General features: G+C 34.8%; 1 protein-coding gene across 1 annotated transcript in view; it reads left to right on the plus strand.

Moving 5' to 3' along the window:
- Positions 1–21925, plus strand: part of LOC128984105 (huntingtin-like) — a 118138-nt gene that overhangs the window by 34779 nt on the left and 61434 nt on the right. The window contains exons 17-29 of the mRNA XM_054403390.1: positions 1683–1798; positions 4583–4692; positions 5705–5790; positions 6892–7054; positions 7498–7607; positions 9651–9830; positions 10302–10492; positions 12459–12588; positions 13060–13220; positions 18369–18517; positions 19059–19186; positions 20306–20536; positions 21168–21358. Of these exons, the coding sequence (XP_054259365.1) occupies positions 1683–1798; positions 4583–4692; positions 5705–5790; positions 6892–7054; positions 7498–7607; positions 9651–9830; positions 10302–10492; positions 12459–12588; positions 13060–13220; positions 18369–18517; positions 19059–19186; positions 20306–20536; positions 21168–21358 (1946 nt within the window). The remainder of the gene's footprint in view (positions 1–1682; positions 1799–4582; positions 4693–5704; positions 5791–6891; positions 7055–7497; positions 7608–9650; positions 9831–10301; positions 10493–12458; positions 12589–13059; positions 13221–18368; positions 18518–19058; positions 19187–20305; positions 20537–21167; positions 21359–21925) is intronic.

Below are 21925 nucleotides of genomic sequence, written 5' to 3' on the forward strand. Positions count from 1 at the left end.
AACTCATCCTAGACAACATTTTAGATTTGCGCGCACGGTAAAAAACGCCAATTTTTACCATTTTCAAATATTTATATCATAAAAACTATAAAAGATAGATTTTTTAAAAAGCATATTTGGATTCAGGACTCAAAATACTACAAGTATGCAAAATTTCATCAAAATCTAAGATGGTCAGGTTGAAAATAATTTTTTATTGGTTGATTTCATATGGAATGACCCAATAAAACATTCCTCACACTGCTTACACTTAACAAAACTTCTCAATAATGTTTATTAAAGTAATATTATTAAAATAATTAAAGTAGTATTTACATTTAAAGAATTAATTAAATAAGAACGCCTTCGCAAAGGAAACGTAACTACAACACGCTCCTGTATTGCGGGTATTGCATTGACTTTCTGCAGGCGTTTTAATTTTTTTTTTTTTTATTCTCGTCTCGATAAAAATCTCGGTCAAAAAGAAATCTCGTCTCGTGTAACGAGATTCAAAATTTCCCGAAAATTTCCCGAAATTTCGAGACTTGACCATCCCTAACTATATTATTCCACTTGCGATTAATTAAATCCTTCATGTAAGAAACACGTTTTTAATCTCACTTGGATGGGATTTGCCTTCAAAAATCAAAAATGGTTGCGGTATTTGTAAACAACATTTGTAAACATATCGGTGACAGCTAGAAAAAATAATCTTGATCCGAACAGCTGTTCGTTATTTCATAGATGATTATGTGATAAAAATTGGACGAAAACTTGACAAAAATCGCACAAAACTGCATTTTTGAACGTCCGTAATTTTATTAACAAATTAGTGAGGCCATATTTTAATGGCTAAAGACACTCTCGCTAATCCAGTGAATACATTAAAATGACTTGGATCTTGATAGGTACTCTCGTTTTCCTGGAGAAGATTGCGTAAAATGCCATCTTGAGTGTTACAGACAGACAGAAAGACAGACAGACAGACAGAAATTTAGATGAGACGTGTTTCGGCTTTTTTAATGTATAAAACCTAAAAATAACCTAAAAATTTATTATTCTGAGCAATGTACAGACAAAACTCTAATTTTATTTATATAGATTTGTTTTTTTTTTAGCTCTACAAAATGGTTTGGAAAGAAATTGCTGAATGTTATGTTTTTTGGGTCAAAAATGGGAAAAACCTATTTTTACCCCATAAAACCCCCGTAAACCCCCGTTCCCATAGTCCGATCATGCTGGTTCGTTCAAGTTTATCCCGCCTTACACCTTCATACCAAGTTTTATCAAAATCGGACAAATATTACTCAAGTTATCGTGCGGATGGATACATATATATACTTATACTTATAAGTATATAAGTGAACGAATGGTGTTTTCGGCCTCTAGGAACATCAAAATGAGAAAGTAAATTGGTCCCGGGCCTAGGTCTTACCATGAGACCAACGGTAATAGCTACTTCCCTATAGGGAAATTCGCTAAAACGATTTTTACTCCCTTAAGAGTAAAAATGCCACTTAAGATCCACAACGCATGCATTAAAAACGCCTTTTTTTACTGCAGTATGACAAAAACAATTTAATATATACCCTTGATGACTCCGCTCAATTTTGTGGATGCCTCTGCGAACGCCACCTAGTTTAACATATTTGTGAAGGTGTTATAATAATATTTATAGCTGGTGTTTATGTCCTGGTTGCTAGGCGGGGTGTTGTGAAGCTCTTAGCTCATTGGCTGACAAGTTCCCCCCCTCCACCTACCCCAAGGCGTGGCACTGCTATCTGAAGCATCTCGCCTCTGATACCAAGTCCTCTGTAAGGTTAGTACTGTAGTACTACATTTAACTATAATCGCTGTTTCAAAATATTAGGTAAGTAGCCTACTGTGCGGTGTAGTTAAATGTACAAGAGAAGAATCTAGGGTTTTGATACAAATGAGGTTTATTTTACGAGAGAAAATGAGAACATGTTTTTATGAGAGGTGATTCGAAAGAATTAACGCAACAATGGAGATTTCCATATGGTCGTGTGATGGGAATTACAGATAGACTGTTAGGAACAAAGATATTTAAATTAATACAAAAACACAAAGACAACTTGCCTAAACATATAGCCTGCTTTGAAAGAGAATTTACCAGTGAGGGGATGTAAAATTGTTTAAATTTCTCACATGTTAAGGGAATAAAAACACTTTGACAGGCTTGTTTGAGCAAAATAAGGTCTTAACATTGAGGTTCCCTTCCTTGGACTTAACATTTGAGCAGTGTTGTTAAGAGATGTTTAAATTTTCATGACACCAACAGAATTTGTTCGCAGCATAAGTTTTGGGTAACAGCTTGAAGTAAATTATCAATAATGGGTGAGGTATTTATTGGTTCATGAGTAGATGTCAGAGAGGTGTTTTTGATCAGAAAATGGCCAGGAGTGATTGCTTCTTTTTGTACCGGGTTAACTAAAAACTTATTAGTTAACTGTAATATGAATGAATAAATGAATTTATTTCCCAACTGACAAAAAATAAATGAATCAAATATTATATTAACCCACTGTTCCACAAATGTATTAATTTCCAATCCAGCATGTCAAGCTTTTTTTCCTTATTTTTGTGTGTGTTTGTTTCAAGTTGCAGAGGCTTTAGGTATCACATTTCTAACTGTTGGGGTTGACTTTGACTTTTAAAGGAAACCTTTTGTATTACAGCATCAAAATGATTTAAATGTACAATCTGTTTAGTAACTTCACACAGGGGCGATGTCTACTTGTACCGGCGTCTAGTTGTACCTGCTGCATTTTGGTGACAGGCGTCTAGTTGTACCTCGTCCAAAGGTGTAGGTACAACTTGACGATGGTGCGGACGTCTAGTTGTACCTACGTCTAGTTGTCTCTACGTCTAGTTGTACCTCTTAAAAATCTACAGGTACAACTAGTCACGTACGCCACCGTCTACTTGTACCTCATACGTCTGCGTCTACTTGTACCTACGACTACTTGTACCTACGACTACTTGTACCTACGACTAGTTGTATCTACGGCTAGTTGTATCTCCCCTTCAACTTGTCACCAGTTTAAGGGATTTATTTTATTTCTTTAAAAATCATACAATCTTACAACAATTTTTTATAAACAACTTGCTACCAAAGCCAGGAAAATTTGGCTTGTCTGCAGCTCATTGAGAAACCCCTGTTCTTGATAACAATGTAGGCCTACTTGTATCCCTTGGTCAGTGCTTATCCATATTACACTTTAGTTTTCCTTATTTCTTGTCAAGATCTGCTATCATTGTTTTTTCCACTTAAACTCTACCTTTCTATCGTCCCCTACGAGCTGTTGGCCCGTCCTACGTACGGGAATCGAGCAGTCCATTAAAACTATATATAGTTATGTCTATTTCTAATTCAAGCTTAGTGTAAGCAGTTCAAAATTTATTGTAAAGAAAAAGCTGCCAATATTAATTAAAACTTGTGATCGTTGTTACTTTCCCAACCTTTCCTCAAAAAGTCGAGTAGTAAAAGATTTTACTACAGATCGGACGCCAGACAACTAACATTCGATAGAGTTTTCAACCGCTCGACCTCAACTTCATTGTACACTTCATTGTTCATTGTTCACTGGGAAATCCATTGTAAACTATAAGAAATGCACACTAATCAATGCAAATACTTTAAGGTTATGTGAAAAAAAATATTTAAAGGAAGCAGCAAAAATAGTAATACATAATTGCTAGGCAGCGGTCTATTGCAATTCATTAAGGATAATAAACTGCTTGTATATTTAATGATATTTATAAATGTTAAAGCGTTTTTCGGTACTAGGGCTGGACAATTTGAATTACAACTATAGCTGCCATTTCGACCCTGGACAGCAATGCGTAGCTTTCAGCCTCCAATTTACGTCTGTAAAACTACTAAAACATCATAGTGCGGTGAACAATATTTGCCAATCATAATCAATTGACTCGGAACACTGCAGTTCCTGATTTCATTAAGGGTATTATTAAAAAGTACTCGTGCAGTAATCAATTAACTACTAAAACATCGTAGTGCGGTGAAAAATATTTGCCAATCATACTCAGTTGACTCGGAACACTGCAGTTCCTGATTTCATTAAGGGTATTATTAAAAAGTACTCGTGCAGTAATCAATTAAACAGGGTAACGAATTGAAGGATAGATACAACTAGACTATAAGGACGCAAAATACGCGTAGGTACAACTAGTCGTAGGTACAACTAGATGTAGGGACTACTAGACGGAGGGACCACTAGTCGTAGGGACTACTAGTCGTAGGGACAAACTGGTCGCATCCGTACAAGCTAGGTGATACTACTTGTCGGTAGGATACACGTCTAGTTGTACCTACGTCTACTTGTACCTACGTCTAGTTGTACCTCCTAAAAATCTGCAGGTACAACTAGTTGGGTGTGCCACCGTCTACTTGTACCTACGTCTAGTTGTACCTACGACTAGTTGTCCCTAGGCCTCGAGGTACAAGTAGACGTAGGTACAACTAGACGGCGGGACAACGAGACGTGGTCCCCTCACACATGATTTTTAACTCAAAACTTGTACTCAATACTAATATCTAATATTTGGTTGTCTGTTTCAGTGCCTCAGGTCTTTTAGGTGTTCTAGTGGCAATGTTAACTGCCTCACCTCTCTCTCTTGACCTGGACGTCCACAACTGGCTGCTACTGCTGGCTGCCAGTATCTATACTGGTATGCAACTAAATACAAATTTAAACATAATTATTTGTACGATTTATTTATAATGATAAAGCATAATAATATTTTATTATGATCAGAGAATCTACTAATGCATTTGTGTGGTTCATGTCTTTCAAATAGTAACCAAATTATATGATTGACTGGTCGAATGGTTGTGAGATTTGTTTAGTGATACATCATTTTTCATTAACAATTTTCAAGTTGTTTTGAAATAATTTTAAAGATACATTTCTATTTTGTTGGAAAGTCTTCTTCTTCTTTGTGTTTTGCATTTAATATCTGCCTTACACAATGAGTTTAGTGATTAGATGTGAAAAAGGTCCTTCATATTTGAATTAATAATGACAACAAGAATAAAAAACAAACAACTAACACTATACAGCTGAACATCATATTTATAAGCGGTGTAATTGTTGGTTTAATTTATTTATAATTAGCTGGCCCGACAGACGTCGTCCTGTCCTAATATGGTTTTATGTCAAATTATCGTTCATTTTCAAGATGAGCTCGTTCGCATGGCTCAATCACGTCCTGGTTGAAGTTCGTTCGCTACGCTCACTCACCTTTTTGTTGCAAGTTAGCCGTTGTCATAAATTTAGGAAAAAATAGTGCTGCACCCTGTTGGTAAACCTGTTAACTTTTTAATGCTATTGAACTTACATCACCTCATAAGGTTAACATGGGAAACTCCAGAGCCACTGGGGCAGAGCCCTTTTGACGAATCTGCACCTAAGTTCACACAAACCATCCTTGAATAATGCTTAATAATGCCTGAAAGTTTCATTACAATCTGTCGAGCGGTTTCCGAGTCCATAAAGGACAAACAAACATAGGCTACACACAATAATTATACATTGGATTTTATATATATAGACAAGTTACTTAGTTATTCATGTGGTTTTTTCCTGTTGATATTGACAAAATGCTGTCTGATGCTAATTTGAGCTACGAATCTATTGCTTTGTTTATCCAAAATGTATCTATTGTTTTGTTTATTCCACAGGATTAGCAACCATGGGATTAAAAGAAAAAGAATTAAATGAGAAAATGGAAAACAAACAGTTGTGGAGTCACTTTCAAGACCCAAAGGTAAACAAGACAGTTCTGAAAAATACAGCTTACAGCACTGTATAAATTTGGTTCTTCTTTTGATGATAGTTTCAAGTTGGTAAATAGTGAGCATTTTGATTTTCAGCCACACCATTAAAATTGTTCTGTTTATTTAGGTATAAGTCTAAATCCTGGTTGTTACCATCCTAAGGTGACATGCTGTTAGAAAGCAAAAAAATCCAATGACAAAATAATTGCAACGAGGTCCACAATTGTTTCTCCTTATGATCAAACCAGCAATCTTTGGATTTTATGATAAGCACCAGCCCTACCCACTCTAACTAGGCTGCCCAATCAGTTATTATAATACACATGTTGTGGTTATAAATACAAATACGGTGTTTGGCTAGCTTTTGTAAGCTGAAAAAGATTGTTAATCAGTCACTTGAACATTGCCTTTTATGATTGATTACAACCAATCTTTGATAAAAGTTTACCTGGATTTGATATGTCCAAAGTAAATATTATTCTGGTTAAACTTATTAGGTATTTTCGTCATGCAATATTATAGGAGATCATCCATAAACCAAAACACTTATGAACTGAAATGCTTATCAATACCAATAGAAATAAGAATATAAAACCACCTCAATGTGTCTTAGACAAAGAAAGAGAAAATAATTGACTGACAGACGAAGGGTGGATAATTGGGGTTGGGGATTTTTTGTTGACTGCTACACAATTCAAACTAACTACAAAGTGATTTACAACGTCTGACATGTTACCAATGAAGCGATGGCAAGATTTTGCTCCTAGAAAACATACTGTATTTCAAAATGAATAATTGCTCTTCATATAGGCCTACATATATAATAGGTAACAATAAGTGTATGTTGTTAGACTTTGGTTTGGATTGAAAGTGTAAACCGGTAACCTTAACATGTGCTTTAGAGTTATATTATTGTTATTATCTTATTCTTACCATTTTAAATCCTGAATAAACAGCCTTCATTTTTACCAAAATCTTGGTCATCAGAAACAAACCCCCCCCCTTTATTTTGGTTGATAAAGGTTCTTTTGTGTAAATAACCAAAATGTTGAAATGCCTCAATGTTTGGGAACGCTATTTGTTTGTTGTAGATGGCTGGCTTAAGTGAGTCACTTCTGCAACACCTTGTGCGTATGTTGTGTGTGTTTGTGAGAGTTCTGGAGGAAGCTCCTGGACCTAAGAACACCAACCCATCACCAGTCAAGCGGCGACCTACACGCTCCTCCTCCCCAGCCAAGCTCACCCCCTCTACAGGTACCTCAAGAACAAGCTACTATACCCATAGCGTTTGTTCAATGCATTAAATGTAGCAGGATCTGAATTTGGTTGTTTAGGTCCTGAATATGTTGTCTTTTTGTTAACATTTTTTTTTTGTTCCAGGTAGAGTTTAATATTAATATAAAGTATTTAGTTTCTGCACCCTTGTCTGCAATAAGTTTTAGTAAGACAAGACCAACATGGTATTAGACTTATTCACCTTGGATAGTTTTATCAAGTTTATTTAAAATCTTTAACAAAATTTAAAAAGTTTAAATTATTAAATCAACAAGTGTAACTTTTTTGAATATATCAGGAGTCTGTATTAATTAACTTATTATAACTCTATTTGTACATGACTGATAATGTAGTTTTTAAAGTGATATCACTGTATGACTGTTGTGGTATTTTTTACATGATTGTTCTCTTCACATTTGTAGGTGAGAAAGACGCTGGGAAGGAAGAGAAAGGAAAGTTTGGTAATTTCACCCATCTTCCTCACTACAGCAAACTTTTTGATAACCTACGATCTGCTTATACCAATCACAAGGTACCAATTACAAGTATCTTAATCATTGTATTCTTTAAATAGAATGGTAAAAATCATATAATGCTACAGCCACACAATGTGTGTCATCTCATAAAAACCTTAAAAAATACTGATGTGTCTTATGGCAATTGTACAATTTAGACCAATTTCTAAGAAAGGGTAAATTTGAGATTCAACCAACAAAATTGGTTAAGCAAATAAAACATTTCTTGTTAAGTTATGTCTACCATATTATGGAAATTGAGCCAACATCAAGTATTTCATAAGTTATGAAAAATAAGAATAAGAGTCAAGATAAGTTAATATTGTACTCAGGTACAATCCTGATAATGAGCGAGTTGGTCAAGTGGTAGAGTGTGGGACTTTCTGAGGTCCGGGTTCAAATCTTGCCAAATCACCAATGCATTTTATCTAAGTGATTTATGTATCTATTAATTTCAACAGTCAAAAATCAATACCGTACATAGATATGATAATGCCGCAACGCCTAGGTAATGAAAAACTAATGATGTGAACGAGTAATGTAAAAAACGATTCCGGGATCGTGCCTAGCTTCCTAAGGGAAAAAATCCTGATAATGAACTTGTCCTCGATGTGCAAAGTAATAAGAGATTGCGAGGTGTGCAAACTTAAGCTTTTCTGAGTCTGGCCTCCAGCTTTTTTTGAGCCAAGCTATTGTATAAATAATGTATAAATAACAAACTTTTTTATAGCAAAACGTTTTTAAACGCACTAAAAAGTAGAAAATAATTTATAAATATGTAGAGAGTATAAATACCTGTAATATTTAAAACAAAAAACGTGGGGTGCATGCAATAGATAATTTACAATTACCTTCACCTATTGAAATAATGTATTATTATCAATTGCATGCATCCCACGTTTTTCGTTTTAAATCTTACAGGTATTTATACTCTCTACATATTTATAAATTACTTTCTACTTTTTAGTGTGTTTAAAAACGTTTTGCTATAAAAAAGTTTTTTATTTATACATTATTTTCTACTTTTTAATTTTTAATGTGTGTGGATGTTAAATATATGTCAAGCATCTATACCAGATTAAGACAGAGGCATGTGGGAAATCTAAGGTTTATTTGAGGTTCTCTTCATATAATTATGTATTAGATTGAATGTATGGCCTACCTACTAACTATAAATATATCAATCTATTTAATTTATTGTTTACTTAATAAAATAAATACATTGGTATCATACACCTTTAAATCTGCAATCAGATTTTTCATCTTTATTTTGAAATGTTTGTATGGGAGCATAACCTGTACCTCTTAACCTCTGCTCTTCGAACTGTCAAATTTAAGTATTTACATCTGACTTAAATTAATTGATATATTTACATTCTTTCAAAATGTAAACATGGAAAATTTGGAAGCCCATGGGGCGTAGCCCAAGGGAAATATGAAAATTAAATGCTATAATATTGCATTGTCATCCATTTGTGAGCTATGTTTCAAATTTCAAGTCTCTAGCTCATCGGGAACTTCGTTTAAAATTGATATCAAGATTTGTAGGAAAGCGAGCTAATAAAAACAAGCCCATGGGGCGTAGCCCAAGGGAAATATGAAAATTACATGATATAATATTGCGTTGTCATCTATTTGTGAGCTATGTTTCAAGTTTCAAGTCTCTAGCTCATCGGGAAGTATCAAAATTTGCAAGAAAGCGAGTTAATAAAAACACGCCCATGGGGCGTAGCCCAAGGGAAATATGAAAATTAAATGATATAATATTGCATTGTCTTCCATTTGTGAGCTACGTTTCAAGTTTCAAGTCTCTAGCTCATCGGAAAGTTAGTATAAAATTGATTGCAAAGTTTGTACCGGACAAGAAAGCGAGCTAATAAAAATGTTTTAATAAGCTATATGATAATCATCAACTCACACTATGTGGCTTATTTGTACATGTCTCTTGCGGTCGCGGGGACATCATCATCATCTCCCTTAATTGCTATAACATCGTGAGTTTTTTACCGTGCAATCTTCATTGCGACACTTTCAATTGTTGTTGTTGTTGTTGTGTGCAGACGCAGCTGGAATGTGGTGACAAGATGGCAGGACTGCTAGGCTCAGTACTACTTTGTATCAGTCAAGTCTTGGAATTCTCAACCCTGGCTGAGACAGGCAGGTGTGCTGAGGAACTCTTGCTATATTTACGAGTTGTTGTTTCATTGGAACCAACCGCAAGTGTTGCTACGGTGCAACAGGTAAATATTGCCCTTCTTGTATGCAAGGCCGGGAATGATAAAGTTATTTATTTTAAATGTAAATCTTTTTCAATTGTTATGTTCAAGATGCCAAGAAAAGCTTTATTGGATTTTCTGGTTTTAAAAACTCTTTTTAAATAATTTATAAACGGTATACTTTATTATGTATTTTAAGGCACACACTTATTTCCACCTTATAAATCACAACTTTCAGATTTCATCTAGTTGAGATTTGATGTACAGTATAGTCTACACTTTACAATGTCAGATTTTAGTCCCAATATCAGGATAGAGAGAAAAGTAAGATTAAGTAAAGAGAGTATCACAGGTTTGAAATTAATTGTGAGTCTGTTGTGATGACAGTGTAATCACGAATAGTCATGCTTGAGAAAACCCAATGTGAATATCCTCATTTTGATAATGTTTCCAGTTCCTATAGGTGATAAATATTTTATTTGTTGTATTTTGCAGCTGTTGAAGAGTCTGTTTGGGTCCAACCGTGTAGCAGCTTGGGAGGAGGAAGGGAAGATGTCCCTGCCTGAGCAACACTCTCCCTCCCATTGCAACACCACCACCACCACACTGGGCTTCTATGATCTCATACTTCGCAGGTTTCTTCAACAAAACACATCACCTACAGAGTCTGACATCCTGCCTAACAAGTAAAGCAAGTCACCTTTTCCCTTGATTCTATTGATCTTCATGATCATAAATGTATCTACAAACTAATACTTAAAGTTTTCTTAGTTTTAGCGAATTTCCCTATAGGGAAGTAGCTATTACCGTAGGTCTCATGGTAAGACTTAGGCCCGGGACCGATTTACTTTTTCATTTTAATGTCCCCAGAGGCCAAAAACACCATTCGTTAAAATTTTTATATATGTATATATATATATATATATAGATATATATATATATATAGATTTATATATATATATATGTGTCCGTGAACACGATAACTTGAGTAATTTTTATCCGATTTTGATGAAATTTGGTTTGAAGGTGTAAGGCGGGATAAACTTGAATGAGTTCGCGATCCAGCATGATCGGACCATGGGAACAGGGTTTTATGGGGGGTTTTATGGGGTAAAAATTGGTTTTTCTCACTTTTTACCCTCAAAACACAAAATTTCCCAATTTTTCTCCAAACCTTCTTAAAGAGCTTAAAAAAACAAACAATTCAGTATATCAAAGTGTTTTTGTACGGTTATTGGTTACGGAGAAAACTAAAAAAATTGTAAATTTAAAATTCCCATGTTATTCTTATGGAGAATATTGTAAAATGTTGTAGTTTGCTTGTTTATGGATATATTTTGATCAAACTTGGCAAATTTATTTATTTTATAGTAAGCTATCAATATTTTACTAAAAACACACTACTTTATTAGTTTCCTTGTAGCAGCAAACCTAGGTACTCGTTAAACCTAATGTTATTTAAATAGATCAATTGAAAATCAATTCGGCCAAATGGAAATTCGCTTAGATGGCAGGTTTGCTGCGACGGGGGTATATTTTTAATTACTTTCTTAATCAAACAAGTACATTAAAATAACCACTATATTTTCTAAGTTTGAAAATATACTGGTTCTGAGTTTTATTTTCTTCTACAGTATTTAGTTTCAGCAAATTCCCCATGTAAAAACAATAATAAGCTATTACCGTAGTACTCATAGTAAGACCTGGACCCAGGATCGATTTACTTTTTTGTTTTGAGATCCCTAGAGGACAAAAGCACCATCGGTGCAAATTCATATATATTTATATTTCATTTATATAATATATGTAAATATATGTGTTTGTCCGTTAGCAAGATAACTCAAGCAAAAATGATCCGATTTTGATTAAATTTTGTATAAACATGTAAACCTACATTTATTCTAATGAGTTCGCGAACGAGCATGATCGGACTATGGGAACGGGGGTTTTTATGGGGTAAAAATAGGTTTTTACCATTTTTGACCCTACAAACACAAAATTTCACAATTTCTTTCCAAACCATTTTGTAGAGCTTAAAAAAAACAAATAATTTAGTTTATTGAAGCGTTATTATGCGCCAAATGATAACTGAGAAAATTCAAAAAATTTTAAATGTCTATGTTATTTTTAAAGGGGAACAAGTCAACTGTTGTAGTTTTGCTTGTTTATGAACATATTTTGATCAAACTTGGAAAATACATTCATTTCTTACTAAACTATTAACATTTAAAACAAATGTTTGTTGTAATCTTTACCCTCCCTGTTGCAGCAAACCTAAGTACACACTCAATAACTAATTCTATTTAAATAGGTAATAAATTTGATATTTCTAAGGAGACATTTTAGTTTACATCCATGAAAATTCTGTTAGTCTGCAGGTTTGCTGCAGCGGGGGTATTATTTAACTTCAACAGTTTTTTGTGTGCCTTAGCTATATTTGATTTATCTGAGTGCATCCTGAAAGATTAAAGAAGATTTTGAAACTGTTATTAGTCCTCTTACAACGTCCCACGAGTAAAAACATGATTTTGATCTGTTTACCATGTTCCCATTTGTATTGTTGGTAATACCCTTTTTAAGCTAGCCCTAATGATCAATATTGACAGTATATAGATTTACTAATTGTTGATCACAACAACTTTTTAAACACAGCAACGAGAAAGAAGCTTGGAACCAAAGAAAGACAGTTTCCATCATCAAGGGTCTGATGAAGAGTTCTGATCGCCATGCACTAGCCTCTTACATCCGCCTGTTTGAGCCCATGGTCATACAAGCACTAAAGGTGAGACCAAACACAACACACCTTATTTATAGGATTGTGTCTGTTTTCTATTCTGTAGAGGTGATCGAAGACAATTTAGAACTTTTAAACTATACACACACATTTTTTTAGGAAATTGACTACCTTAACGAGTATAACAAAACATATAATAAAGTAAATCACAAGTATTTTTTTGCTAATTTTAAAGTGGTTGGTGGGTAATAGTTAAGTTAAGGAAAATTAAGTTTTTCACCAAATTAATTGTTGGCCTATATTTGTTTTCATTCAAACATTGATTATATTTGTAGGCCATGTTATCAAGTGATGTTCTTTGTTCTTCTCTTATGATACTTTGCCACCATCAAAGAAAATCCCATCCTAAAAAATTACATAAAAAAATCACACTTTTTAGACTGAATTTTCAGGTCTTGGATCAATTCTACAATAATAATTCAAAATGGTTAAACATGTAACTATATCTGTTTGTTTAAGCAATACACAGTAACCAACAATGTGAGGCTCCAGGTGGCTGTTCTATCTCTTCTGACTCAACTAGTCCAGCTGAGAGTCAACTATTGTCTTCTGGACTCTGACCAAATATTCATCGAGTTTGTGTTGAAACAGTTTGAGTTTTTGGAAGCTGGTCAAATCAAGTAAGTTTCTGACTAAATTATCTTGCATTTATTTTTGTAGTACCAGGAGACCGAGCTTTGGTCATTTTGAATTAAACATTAAATTTATTAGATAAGCTATTTAGCTAAATTAAAGATATTTATTATGTACGTTAATCAATTTGAACAAATGTTATATGATACAAAGAAAACATTATAATACACCTTTATAAATACATATATTGCTATAAAAATAACCTGTTTCAGCTGTTTTATTAACTGCAGCTACAAAAAGGTATTGACGATAACATGGGTACTTTAAGGGGCTTTAAAGTAGGGCAGAAACTGTATTTTTCCCAGCCTTGTGACGACAGGGTATTAAAAAATATTTATTTTGAAAATCTTGAATTGAAATTTCTTGCGGACATTTTTAAAGTTGGTCAAAACAACTTGCATGTTTTTTTGGCACTGTTCTATAAAAAAAGAAACAAAAAAGGGATGGGAATTTCATATTAAGTACAATTGGACCGTGAAACATCAATCTAATCATAAAACACCACTAGCTAACTACAGAGGTATCTAAACTGAACATCACTGCATTTAAAAAAATGTGTATTGTTTTAAGGTTTATTACAGCTTACATTACATTAAAGCTTACATAATTTCAATTTGAATTCCATAGCAAAATTAGGAGAACAATTTAAATTTTCACCATGTTTAGTAATGCTTTTGGTTAATATGCATTTTAGGGTTTGCACGCGATTTTTGAAATTTTTTTCATTCTACTCAAAATTCAACGCTGATTCCGAAAATGAAGTTCTTTTTCCGCGGAAAACGACCATAACACGGAAAAACAACCAAAACTACCAAACATCTTTTTTTTATCAAAACACGTCATGTGGGTACTCAAATTAACCGGAATATTAAGCAGATCACGAATATGCAATTGTTTTTTTTTTGTCAAATAAGCGAGATTTTTACGAAAATGTGATACTACCAGCAATAACCCCAACTCACTAGGGGACAGGTGGGAATTCGGGGTTTTGGGTGGGGGAGACATCTAACGTGGTTTATCATTGGAAAATTAGGCGGGGGAAAGGGTAATTTAATGTGTAAAAAGGGTAATTTAACGGGAAATAATGGGTAATTAGTCGGGTGAATTATGGGAAATTTGCTTGGAATTAAGAAACTTTTCCGTACCAACCTATTCATTGGTTGTTGTAGAACTGCCATGTTGCTTGAAGTTCAATCACGCATTAACTACTGGTTGGATTGTGTTGAAATTTGGTATGATGATAGCTCACATTCCCGATTAACATACAGTGTGTAAAAAATGTCTCCCCCCCCCTATTTATTTTTTTTATTTTTTAAAATAATGAAATATCGTTTGGGGAGTGATAGTAACATAACGTGAAGTTTCTTTTGACATAGTTAAAATTTTTGAATTCCCCCCCTAAATGGGGGGTAAGGGGGGTAACTCAAAATTTTTAAATGTAAACCCCTAGCTTGTGACACCTCATTTGAAAGAGCATTAAAAAACTAGGTAAATGGTGAAAACTAGAAATTTCTATCTAATTTCTAACCGGAATTACAGCCAAAAACGCTCAAAATACGATATTTTTGGGAAACTCAAAAATGTAATTATTGCATACACCCTTTGAGTGATCCCTCATTTGAAAGATAAATAAAAATCAGGCCAATGATAAGGATTAATAATTTCTAACAGGTAATTAGATGGTTTTTTATGATTTTTACAAACAAACTAACCTTAAGTGCGAAATAACAGTAGCGATGTTGTGTTCACCAAATAAATTCACAGCAAATGTTCAAACTGAAGTCCTCCTACTTCCTGACAGTAAAATAAACGAGACGTGAACTCTTCCCTCACGTTATGGAATGTTTCCTCAGTGATTTTTCTGCAGGCTTCAACAATCCTGTGTCTCAAGTCTTCAATATTCTGTACGGGAGTTTTATAAATTGTCGATTTAATAAACCCCCATAGAAAAAAATCCAAAGGTGTTAGATCGGGGGACCGTGCTGGCCATTCTATCCGGCCACGCCTGCCAATCCACTGACCATTCAGTTGTGTATTTAGAAATGCTCGGACCTGTCGATGAAAATGAGGGGGAGCGCCATCCTGCTGGAAGTGAACAATATCTTCATCAAACTCATGTGGATGTTGTGCAATAACTTCCACTATGGCTGGAAAAACCGACTCTTGAAGCATTTGCAAATAATGTTCTCCATTGAGGTTGCCATCGATGAAAAATGGTCCTAGGATATGATTACCCAACATCCCAGCCCATACATTTAATTTTTCTGGGTACTGCGTTGAGGATTCTCGGTAAACATGGGGGTTTGCAGTATCCCAGTATCTGCAGTTATGTTTATTGACAGTTCCATTAACAAAAAAAGTGCATTCGTCTGAAAAAGCTACATTATACACGAAATGTGGATTAGCTTTGATTAGTTCTTCCATTTCTTCGCAAAATTGAAGTCGACGGTCTGGATCATCGTCGTTTAATGCATGGACAAGTTTAAATTTATAAGCGTGAAATTTATTTTTCTTTAAAATATTTCGAACTGTTTGATGGGATAAGTCACACAGTGTAGCAACTGATCGAGTCGACTGCTGAGGATCCTCTACAAATTCTCCCACAACTTCAAATTGTGTTTCTTCGTCTAAAGATGTTCGGCCTGATTTTGGAGCATTAGCTACGGATCCAGTTCGTCTGAACTTGCCAATTAGTTCCCTCAAATATTTTCGACACACTGGTCGATCAGGATGTGCTTCGTTGAATCTCCTTTCTGTCTCGTGGTAGTTTTCATTCGAGGCACCAAAAGTTAAAACCATTTCCACCTTATCGTCTTTGCTTCGAGCCATTATTAAAAATTTCTAATAAACTTTTAACAAAAAACTAACTATTGAATAAAGAAACTAAATTAAAAAACCTGACTAACTAAATAGCAACAAACTAACAATTAATTATTAACCTTAGAGAATTTTAATGAACAAAAAAGTCTTTACAGTTATCAAATAGTTACATAATTGTTATTATTAAATAGAAATTGAATTTATGCTGCAGTACTGACCTAGACCTGTCTGTAACAGCTCATTGACAGAATGAGTTGAGGAAACCCATGCCAGGGCAAACAGGGAAAACCGGCTGAGCAAAGGTCATCTAATGAAACAAACTCATGTTCACGAAAATTTCTTATTGTAATAACCTTAAATTTTTAGTTTGTACTTGCTCTGTTGTGGATAACCAATACATTTCATTTTCACTTTTTTTCAAAAGATGTTATTTTGCACTTTTGCAATAATAAAGAAATAAAAGATTTTATTAAAATAATAATTTATTAGCTGTAAGAAATTTTTGGCTGTAGGAAGTAACAGTTTTTTAATTTAATAACATAAGCCTGATTTTTATTGCTCTTTCAAATGAGGGGTCACTCAAAGGGTGTATGCAATAATTACAATTTTGAGTTTCCCAAAAATATTGTAATTTTGAGGGTTTTTGGCTGTAATTCCGGTTAGAAATTAGATAGAAATTTCTAGTTTTCACCATTTACCTAGTTTTTTAATGCTCTTTCAAATGAGGTGTCACAAGCTAGGGGTTTACATTTAAAAATTTTGAGTTACCCCCCTTATCCCCCATTTAGGGGGGGAATTCAAAAATTTTAACTATGTCAAAAGAAACTTCACGTTATGTTACTATCACTCCCCAAACGATATTTGATTATTTTAAAAAATAAAAAAAATAAATAGGGGGGGGGAGACATTTTTTACACACTGTATAGACATATTCTTACCTCAAAAATCCCTTCGGGCTCCGCCCCAACGGCTCTAGAGTTTCCCATGTTAACCTTATGAGTATTCATATTTAAAAAGAATTAAATAATTTTGCCAGCTGTTTCAACTACACAATTTGTTTCTATGATATTCAATAGCATTAAAAGGTTATACGGTTTACCAACAGGGTGCAGCACCATTAGTTCTTTATACATTTATGACAACAGCTAATTTGAACCAAGCAGCAACAAAAACCTGAGTGTGAGAACTTTACTTCTTTCTATTGTTTAGGTGAAGAGGTAGAACATTATGGCTATGGTAGATGTTCTATATACTATATACCGTAGATTATAGTAAACCAAATGTTCTCAAAACGTGTCCTCTCTCATTGCAAATGCAAAGCACGAGTATTTAACCACAATAAGTATTGTATACCAACCCGGTACGAAGGACGGGTACTCAGCTAGTAGTTCTATATATATGTATTTATAGGATTATTTGACTCTATTCAATACATGCTATTTGTGTATAGCAAATAAAAACTTAGAGGGATGGTCAAGTCTCAAAATTTCGGGAAATTTTCGGGAAATTTTACATCTCATTACACGAGACAAGATTTCTTTTTGGCCGAGATTTTTATCGAGACAAGAATAAAAAATAAAAAAATTTTTAAAAAATTAAAAACGCCTGCCGAAAGTAAATGCAATACCCGCAATACAGGAGCGTGTTGTAGTTGCGTTTCCTTTGCGAAGGCGTTCTTATTTAATTAATTCTTTAAATGTAAATATTACTTTAATTATTTTAATAATATTACTTTAATAACATTTGAGAAGTTTTGTTAAGTGTAAGCAGTGTGAGGAATGTTTTATTACTATAAAAAGTCAAAACAAGTAACTATTTTATAAAAATGAATAGGTATTGCTTTTATTTTATGATTTATTTTATTTTAGGATAAGTTGAACTCTATCCTAACTGATATCACTATGTTTCCTAATCGTAGGCATTTTTAATAAGTTAGGCGTGATCAATAAAAAAATGTTATGCTGATGTTTTTTAATAAAAGATTGTAAATATTCTTGCCTATTATCATTATTTATCATTTATTTAAACAGTCATCTAACAATGTTACAAAATCAGGTAAAAATTTTGAACGTGCATTTCCTGTTGTGTATGAGAAGGGAAATCCCGTCTCGACCTCGTCTCGAAATTTTATGAGGGATAAAAAATCTCGTCTCGTCTCGTCTCGTCTCGTCTCGAACTAAAAATCCAATCTCGTCCATCCCTACTTATTTGATTGGATTTGAATTGATTATGATAATGTTTCAGCCATTGTTGTGTGTATACTGATTTGTATGTAGGCTAAGTGATTGGTAGTACCAAAACATTTATTTTTGTAGCCAAGCTGAGGTTTTAACCCCCAAGATGTTTGAGTTTCTGGTGCATCTGTCTTATGAGAAGAATCACTCTAAGCCAGTGATTGGAGTGGCCAAGGTGATACAACTCTGTGATGGCCTCATGGCCAGTGGGCAGGACCCTCTCACCCACTGTAAGTAACCACCAAGCACTCTCTAAACAAATCTGCTGTCTAATGAACAAACACTAATGTAATGCAACATTAACATGTTAAGCGCGTGGGGCAGGAAATCTTGACCTACAGTAGACGGGGCAGGATATGTCGTTCTCCTAACTAGCAGTTTTGTTTACTGCTGCTTTCTGTTGGGCTTTTGTAAAACTATGTCCACAAATACTGGGATACAGTACATACTATAATATGCGTCTCATTTTGATGAAACTGAATTTAAACGTTTTGCACAATCATCCGCAACCGCATTGAATGTGTTAAAGCTATTTTTTCAGCTATTTATTTTTTAAAGTTATTCGTGGAGCATTTATCTTAGCCAATAAACCATTGTTCATTATATCTTGGCCAAACAATGCAACCAACCTGATTGATGGCTCATGGGGGATTTTGTTGCACAATTGATTGCACATTTTGTAGTTAGGTGCCAAGAAATCTGTTAATGTTGACTATAGATGTATGAACTAGGATTATTTAAAAGGACATAATTAACTGTGTTGTGGTACAGGTATCCCAGCCCTGGCGCCCATAGTAGAGCATGTATTTACAGCTACAAGCTCCACTAGTGTCTGGCAAGTCAAAACTCAGAGGGACGTAGTAATTGCCATGCTGCTCAGACTAGCTGAATATCCTCAGGTATCTTAAATTATAATTCATATTTTTATATAGTATGTATTTTATTATTTTTTATATAAAATACATATCTATATTTTTAGATTTTTAATCCCTGAACCTTTCATCTCTTCTTGTGTTCATGGTGTGCCCAAAAGCTGGTAGGTTGCGTAAAATTTTCTCCGGGGTGATAAAATATGGTTTGGGTCCTGTAAAGTTGCAAATGACTCCTGGTTAGCCACCTGATATACCTTTTCATTATCTTCAAGCCCAGAATTTCCAGGAACCCAGCAGAATGTGATTTTTGAGCTCCCCAACCTGTAGGTGGCTTCAAACCATTCCCAAACTAACCTTGCCCTAAACTCGTAGAAAAAAGTTCTTTGAGGGAAGCTTGGATCTCTAAAAAAATGCAACACATTCCAAAATATGTAAATTATTTGCGACTGTAACATAGAGAGATTCTCAACTAAGATGTTGATCTCCCTTCTGGCTCTCAATTCCTGTATTCCTATCTCAGTTTCAGTGGTTGCTTTAGAGCCATCTGTTAACCAATTCAGCTTACCTTTTGGAAGTATTACTTTACCACTATTCATCTAATTACGGAATCCTTACAGTAAAGAAAATGAGTTTCAAACCTTTATCTGATTGTAGTTCATCCTCAGAAGAGATTCACCTCTCACTTCAAGGTAATGCTGGGTGGGTGAGCACACCCAGAGTCCCTCACATCTGACTCTCTCTCACCCTTGAAATGACAAAATACATAAAGTAGCAAAAGATCCAAAAGAACAGTCACTGATCAGCATACAAGCTTATGTACGCCCAGCAGTATTTCAGCAGCGCTTTTGACATTGACTGTGGGTCACCAGACCAGCGAACTATAGGTCATTGATACAAACAGATGATGATGCCAGGATGTCCCAGCAGTTCCCCACCATTCCCCTGCAGGTCATAGGACGCTGAAAGGTCATACAACCACCATGAACCTTACCTGTATCCGAATACACTCAGTATACAAAACTCTAACCTCACTGAGTTTGCTGAGTCAGATGTTGATAGCTAGCCAAAGTAAGGAGAGCAAGCGTTGGTCTCACCAGATTGCTGATGTGGTAATGTTGGTTATTTACAATGTAATGTTGTGTATAGGTGCTGAGTTTGCTGAGTCAGATCTTGATAGCTGAGCGAGGTGGGGAGGAGAGCAAGCGTTGGTCTCACCAGACTGCCGATGTGCTGATGCCACTTCTGGCGCAGGGAAGAGTCAGATTAGACTCAGCTGAAGCTATTGTTGCCTTGCTGAATCTTCTCAATAGTTTGCTACCTCGCACACTCAGTCCGCCTGATCCTGTATTGCGGGTTCTGTTTACCTCACAACTTTTTGTAAGTCCTCGAATATGTGTCCTTTATTTATCAGTTAAAAAGATTTATTTTATTTTCTGTGTTGTCTACACTAATGGAATTCTTTACGTTTTTAAATAAAAGGCAACGGTCTGAATCCTAGACTTATTACTATCTAACGTCAACCTTTGTTAGATAGTATCCTTAACTCATAGCATAGTGACAAATGGCATCTGGGTCTGGAAACAATCTCTCTTCGAATTGAAAGAGCGACCTTAAGATTTGAAGGTAAGCATTGTTGCAGTAATTAACAATATTATTGTTTAGAATAGGCATTGTTCCATTAGAACATTGGTACAGTTAACCACATTAGTATGATAAATCAGTTGGGATGGATGCAGGGTGTCCAGCCAACCTTGGAACCGGGGAAACCGGGAATTGTACGTAAATTTTGATGACCGGGAAAAATCTGTGAATTTAACGTGAATTTTGTAAGGACTGGAAACTTAACATTTGTTTAATAATTGCCAAAAACAGCCTGAAATCACAGTATGATGACTGACTACAATCAATAATTTTACCTTCCGAAAAAATAATTTTATCTGTTGCTCTAGCTTTTTGAGAATAGATAGTCAAGAGCTCTCAAACTATTCCATGCTTTTTGTTATTCCAGGAGATAGAGTACAGCAGCCGCAGCCTAAGCACAATGTTGGCGATGCTGTTGTACATCATAGGTAGAGATGAGGAGGACAGTTTTTTGGCTAGACTGGAGGATCTGAAGCTGTGTGTGCGTGAACAGAGTGATGATCCTCTCAATGCTACAGCCGCTAACCTCAACGACCCACCTCAGACTGTCTTTGCCAGGTGTGTGTTATGTCAGACCTCATGAATTTAACATATAATCTAACAAAACCTAAGCAAGATTAACTGAACAAACACACAAACTGCGACAAGCCTTATCCACACTATGCTGGTTGTTTTACCAGTTCTATCAGTAAAATAAATCATTCTTTTTTAATGTTAATCCTCCATCTGGAAAAACACTAGTGACTATTAAAAGTAGTTCCTCTACTGGAAAATTACTAGATATAATCGGTATGGATCGATGATCGTCAAAGTCGCGGCAACACCCGTACGTATATGTTACTGTCTCGGTAGAGATGCGATCGTCATTTGGGATCGTGTCAACATTCCTAAAAAAAACAAAAAACACCTCAATATCTTCCCTGTAGCAGCAATCCTAAGTACTTCTTAAAATTAAAGTTATTTAAATAGGAAATAAATCTAACCATTTTAGGGTTTATTTTAGTATAAATCGAGCCAGGTCAATGGAAACTCGCTTACAGCAGGTTTGCTGTGGCGGGGGTATTAGTTATATTGTAAATGACTGTATTACTTGTGGAGGAACAAAGATTTATTAAATTATTTTAA

This window comes from Macrosteles quadrilineatus, unplaced genomic scaffold (genome assembly GCF_028750875.1).
Source record: "Macrosteles quadrilineatus isolate MER2022 unplaced genomic scaffold, UCM_ALF_1.0 Scaffold_2__2_contigs__length_208266976, whole genome shotgun sequence".
In the NCBI taxonomy this organism is placed as follows: Eukaryota; Metazoa; Arthropoda; class Insecta; order Hemiptera; family Cicadellidae; genus Macrosteles; species Macrosteles quadrilineatus.